This window comes from Echinops telfairi, unplaced genomic scaffold, assembly GCF_000313985.2.
Source record: "Echinops telfairi isolate 266 unplaced genomic scaffold, ASM31398v2 ScPeMD7_7467;HRSCAF=8505_1, whole genome shotgun sequence".
Taxonomy (NCBI): domain Eukaryota; kingdom Metazoa; phylum Chordata; class Mammalia; order Afrosoricida; family Tenrecidae; genus Echinops; species Echinops telfairi.
The window spans coordinates 11,675,142-11,681,363 of NW_022111368.1; the positions used below are offsets into that span (position 1 = coordinate 11,675,142).

The 6,222-nt window shown below is 45.6% G+C and overlaps 1 protein-coding gene across 1 annotated transcript in view; it reads left to right on the forward strand.

Moving 5' to 3' along the window:
- Window positions 1-6,222, forward strand: part of F7 (coagulation factor VII) — a 23,439-nt gene that overhangs the window by 8,858 nt on the left and 8,359 nt on the right. Inside the window, exons 3-5 of the mRNA XM_004704415.3 lie at window positions 1,099-1,123; window positions 1,226-1,339; window positions 6,043-6,183. Of these exons, the coding sequence (XP_004704472.3) occupies window positions 1,099-1,123; window positions 1,226-1,339; window positions 6,043-6,183 (280 nt within the window). The remainder of the gene's footprint in view (window positions 1-1,098; window positions 1,124-1,225; window positions 1,340-6,042; window positions 6,184-6,222) is intronic.

A 6,222-nucleotide genomic window follows, 5' to 3' on the forward strand; every position in this document is an offset into this window, starting at 1 on the left:
CTCCTTAACAGGGAAGATAGAGAGACTTTGTCTCAAGTACTCTAGGCATGTTAAACGAGGCTAGTCCCTGGGAAAGGAGGGACACAAAGCTTGGTAAAGTAAGGGTCAACAAAAAGAGGAAGACTGTCAAGGGGATGGACTGACACAGTGGTTGCAATGATCGGCTCCAAGTGAACAATTGTGATGATGGCACCCGACTAGGCACCGTTTTCTGCCTTTGAACTGCGGACCTTGTGGATCGCAGAACAAGACAAAACCACTGTGCCACCAGGAATCACTGAGGCAGCTTTTTGATGTTGTTCAAAATGTTGCTGTGAGTTAAAAGTGACTTGCCAGCACTTAACAATAACAGCTGATAGGTTGAGAGCTGGAGCCTATGCAGCAACACCATGGAAGAAAGGCCTGGCAATCTGCTTTCCTAAAGATTTCCCTGAAGGAAACCTTATGAGCAGCTCTACTCTGTACCACAGGGCATCTCCATGAGTCAGAACTGGCTTGACAGCAGCTGATTGGTTTGGCTTTTGCAGATGATAAAGTACTTCTCAATACCTTAGTGCAATTATTGATCAATTTGGACCCACTCATCAGGAAAGGAAGTGGAGACCTGGACAGGTTGTATGTCTTGCTCTAGTTTCACAGGCAGTAGGGTCAGGGCTCAAGCTCAAACCCACTTTCATGGAGTCAATGCCATCTCATGAGTACCCTACAGGGCCGAACAGAACTGCCCCGATGGGTTTCCAAGACTGTAACTCGCAACAAGAGTAGAACCTCTCATCTTTCTCCCTCGGAGCAGCTGGTGCTTTCAAATGACTGACCTTGTGGTTAGCAGCCCAACATGTAACCACTAAAGGTTAAGTATTAAGCCTGGATGTTCTAATTTGGGGTAGGGACACTGAGCCTCTGAGGCGGAAGGGGAAAGATTAGGAAAACACTGTTTCATCTCCACAGAACACCTCTACAGTATGCTGAATCCATCACAAAGGGCCCCAAATCAGACACTCCCAGCCCACCCACTCTTGCCCACACCATGAATTGCATGCAATAAATGTTTCCTTTGGGTGAATACGTGTCTCACATGATTTTCTCTCATTTCCTCAGAACCAATTCTGGCGTTCTTACACTGGTGAGTAGGCAAATCCTTTACTTATTTTGACCTCACCCACCTGCCCCTTTGCAAGATCCCCCTTCTCCTCCACATGCTCAGGAACACCAACTCTTTCCACAGATGGAGACCAATGTGCTTCCAATCCATGCCAGAATGGAGGCACGTGCATGGACCAGTTACAGTCTTACATTTGCTTCTGCCTAGAGGACTTTGAGGGTCGGAACTGTCAGAAAAGTAAGGCCCTACTTCCCATCCTATAATTTATAGAGAGGGGTCCCGGGAAACTGATGGGAACCAGCCCACCTGATCAAGACAGCTTCTGATTGAACATTCTCAGTAGAGGGACTGGTCCAGCCAGAGAGTTCAGCTCTGGCCAGATAGTGATTTAGGTGAACTTCCAATCTGCCAGACATGCATCTAGAATTCTAAGATGATAATTCCCATACTTTATTACCATACATCCACTTCTGAGAAGTATAAAAATCTCAGGCCCCAGCACTGGGACCGTCTGCTATGCACATAGAGGACAGGTGAGCGTCACCACCTCACTTCCTCCAGCCTACATATCCCACCAGCCAAGACAATTTGGCAAACTTTATTTGGTATTATTACTGTACCATTGCTTCTTGTTATTAGAGAGGTTTTTTTCACCTTCAAATATTAAAGTATTGCAAAATCTGGTAAGCCCCCAGCACCACCCTCACCTCTCACACGAATGACAAGTTTAAGAGTCCACAAGACTACCTTCAAGTTTGATGCTTCACCAGAAAGGCTCATAGAATCCATGAAAAGCTGTTATAGTCTAGGTTGCAGTTTACTAGGGCCAACAAATACATATTGAAAATCTGTTATGGGAAAGAGCACAGGAGGGTACAAGCACAATGCTACCTGTTGTCATCACCCAGTGGAGCTGTGGATGGTGTTGATGTGCAACAATACACAAGGTCCATTGCCAATCAAGGGTGCTCACATGGGCCTTGGTGTTCACAGTCTTTAATTGGGGCTCAGTCACATATGCAGAGCATAGTCACATATACATATGTATATGCATATGTTTACAAATATACATAGTTGTATGTGTGTACACATAGGCAACCCATGTGGTTAACCTTTCCAGCTCCTCCAGCAGTTCAGCTAATGCTACTAGACCAAGGGTGGGGAATATCCAGTCCAATAATCATCAAGATGAGCTAACATCACACACTTCACCAAAGAGAAGTCATTCGAGCCAACATCTTAGGGTTGAGTTAATTAATATTTTAACAGTATGGCTCTTGAGAATGATATTATAAATATCCAAATGGCTCTTGGCAAGTAAAAAGTTTCCATACCCCTGGCCTAGGCTATACAGTGTAGCCCAAGGTCCTCAGGTAAACAAAGACACCCTTCTCAGGCTGAATACTCCAAGGGCTTAGGGATGACCCTGCAGGGGATGATGACAAAAACCTCTTTCTAGGCAAGGTTAATTCTGTCCTGCACAGGTGTATGTTCTGATATTGAATGAGCTCTTCTGGGCCACATCTGCTTTCAAGATGAGCACCTGGTTGCTCTGTGGATGTGATGTTGGTGGGGGGATTGGAGAGACAGTATGCTGCTCCCTTCTCGGTTCCTTGCCTTCTGCCCAGGAACTCGGGGACGTGCAGAAATGGTGAGGGGCAGTGGAGGGAAAGATGCCAGACCTGGGTACATGATGGGGCACAAATTGTCATCATCTTTTACTCAAATGTCCCTGTCATATATGTATATATCCGACCAGAATCCTTCAGTATTTGCATAATAAACCATGAAGAAAACAAGAGAAAATCCATGTTTATTCATACTTACTTTGAGATGGCCTCAATCATGGCATAGTTATCGTGCACACATCTAAAAACAAACTCTCTCCACCACACCCCATCCCACTCTGTTATCCTGCTAAGAACTCATTGTCCTTCTTGGTTGTGAAAGCTACACATTCACTACATGGCTTGACTTCAGAGTTAGGCCAGGTTGACTAGAGAAACAACACCAGTGACACTCATACATGTGTAAGAGAGAGCTTTATATCAAGAGGTAATTATATATATGAAGCAAACATCCCAGCCGAGTCCACAAGTCCAATACTGGTCCATAAGTCCCTCTTCAGACTCATGCAGTCACAAGCAATGATGCAGAATGCAGAAACATCACTGGCTGGTGGGTGCAAAGTCCCATGGGTCCAATGGTGGTGGCACTGGCAGCTCTCCAAATGAATCAACAGCAGCAAGATAAAGGCAGAGAGAGGGGGAAGTTCCCAGGACCCTCCTTATGAGGAGGTCACACCCACAGGAGGCACCATCAGGCTGTGACATGATTGACAGGCTGACCACACCCCTACACTTCAAGTCCACATGAAATTATGTAACTACCACAACACCCAAAATCTGAACTCAGTCAGTCCTAAAGAGGTGAGGATATAAAGTTCCTAAAGACACTCCCTGAATAAGGAATATTGGATAAATATTAATTTAAGGAATCCCAAAGCCCCAGCCTCTCCAGCAGGTCTCATCGGCAAGCAAAAGGAAACTGTTGTTCAGGGCCCTAAGACCAACCTGTCAGGCAAACCTACAATGGGCCCATGATTATGGAGAATCCTTCTGAGGAATCAGTCTCCCCGCCTTTCTTCTTGCCTATGAGGAAGCTCCTTGGAAGAGAGGATGTCAAGACTTTGCCTCATCATGCTTGGTTAAGTAGAAGGGTCTTGTGCTTGGTAAAGAACACCGTGCTTGGTCAAGTAGAAGGGCAGAGAAAGAGAGGAAGACCCTCAATGAGATGGATTGACACAACTACTGCAATAACTGATCTAAACAAAACAACTGTGACGATGTCTCGAGTCCAGACAGTGTTTTGTTCTGTTGTGTGCAGGGTCTCTGTGTTTCAGAACGGACTTGATAGCACCTAACAACAACAACAAACAACAACAAACATGATGTCAACAGGACACATCCTCGGGTTCTCCTAAAGCTACACTGGGATTAGACCAATGGTTCTTGGGCTCTTCTGTGGTGGTTGTTCTGCTCCAACTCATGGTGACCCCTGAACAACAGAATGGCCCATGACCCTGTTCTGAACCATCCTGATGAGCAACTATGGATCAGATCATTGGGATCTATAGGGGTCTGGGAAACAGATCGCAAGGCCTTTCTTCTTAGTCTGCTTAAGTGAGGAAGTTTTGCTGAATGCTGTTCCACATCATCAACACACAAGCTTCCACTGACAGATGGGTGGTAGCTAAGGATGAGGTGCATTGACTGGGCGTTGAACCTATGCATCTCATGTGAAAAAAATGCTACCACTTGGCCATCATCGCTTTTTCTGCAATTGTTATTTTTGCTGCTGTTGTTGTTGTTAGGTGCCATCAAGGTGGTTCCAACCCATAGTGACCCTATGCACCCCAGAACAAAACATTGCCCAGTACTGTGCCACCCTCACAAATGTTCCTATACGTGAGGTCATTGTTGTAGCCATTATGTCAATCCATCTGATAGGGGGCTTTCTTCTTTATTACCCCTCCTCAACTGAGCATGATGTCCCCAATACCACCCTCTTCTGCTATTCTAGGGTCTAGGAAATACACCCTGACATGTAGACACATAGGTAGACAAGAACCAAAAAAGCCCCAGATACACAAATGTTTTAAAGAGTTTCTAAGGGTTCACAGGGTCCCTGAGACTCATCCTGGCTCTGTACATTGTATCCTTCCCCAAACCACTGGAGGCATTTCTTTGTCAGGCCTCCAGACAGTTGTCTACTATTGGTATTTCTTCCTAATGAGAAAAATAATATTTTTAGTAAGTTACTGGTCAAAATCAAAAGAATCACTCAGAACTTATTTTGGACTTCTTGATTCCAGTCTGGTGTTGGATCTATCAGTTCACAGAATCTGAGTCCTAGATGAGAAGGGCATCATAACTGTGGTTTCATAGGACAGTTGTTCAACAAACTCACTGCCACCGAGTCAATGCTGACTTATAATGACCCTTGTGGATTTCAAAGACAATAACTGTTTACTGGAGTCTTACTTCCATGAAGCAGAGGTGGTTTTGAGCTGCCAACCATCATAGCCCAATGAGCAACCAACTCACCACCAGGGTTCCAGTTACAGGACAGTACTTTTCAATAATTGAAAACATATGTTTATGTTAGGCCGTCCTCATTTTAAATTTTTACATGAAACAATGAATGCTAAATCAGAGGAAAACCCCAATAGCTACCTTAGCATCTTAGATGATCAGCGTCCAACGTTGTTTTTGTGTGTGGTGGGCAATGAAAGCATATTTAAGTTCTGCCTTCTCACTTCCATGAATTCATCAGGGCAGGGCCACATTCTTGCCTGCACACAACCACTTCTACTCACACCTCCCCACCATGTGCTCTAACTACCTTCACTGTGAAGTCCAGTCTCCATAAAGCCTTTTATCTTATGCCTCTGCTGGTCCAAATTTGGTCCATGGCAAGACGACCTGGGACTGAATTAACCAAATGCAAATAGTCAACGTGAGAGACAAGGATGGCCCTGGCATCGTTTACAATAATCCGAGCCCAGCAACAGCTAAGAAAAGACTAAGGAAACAGGTATCCTGCCAATCACCTAATGGCGCTGGGAAGTACAAACACCATCAGCCCTTCATTCCTGAAACACCATCATTCCTTCCTTCCTACCATTATTCCTTAATTCTCCAAACACTGGCCTGCCAACCCTTCTCTCCTACTGACAGGGATGCTTAGATGATGTCAGTTCTCCCCCACCCCTAAGAGTCCTGACCATGCAACTCCAACCCCAGAGCCAAGGCCATGCCAAATTCAGAATCTACAGGCCACAGGCCCTCCTCCTGCCCAGGAGAGAATTATCCCTTTCCTCCAGGGCAGAGGAAGCCCCTCACAACTGACTTGCTCATACTCCCCCTTCTTGTTCTCAGACAAAAACAGCGAGCTGATCTGTTTGAATGAAAACGGGGGCTGTCAACAATACTGCAGTGACAACCCAGGGACCAAGCGCTCCTGCAGCTGTCACCAGGACTACAAGCTCATGGCTGACGAGGTGTCCTGTGAGCCCACAGGTAACTGGTCCTCAGGAACTGCTCCCAGCCTGCCATGGG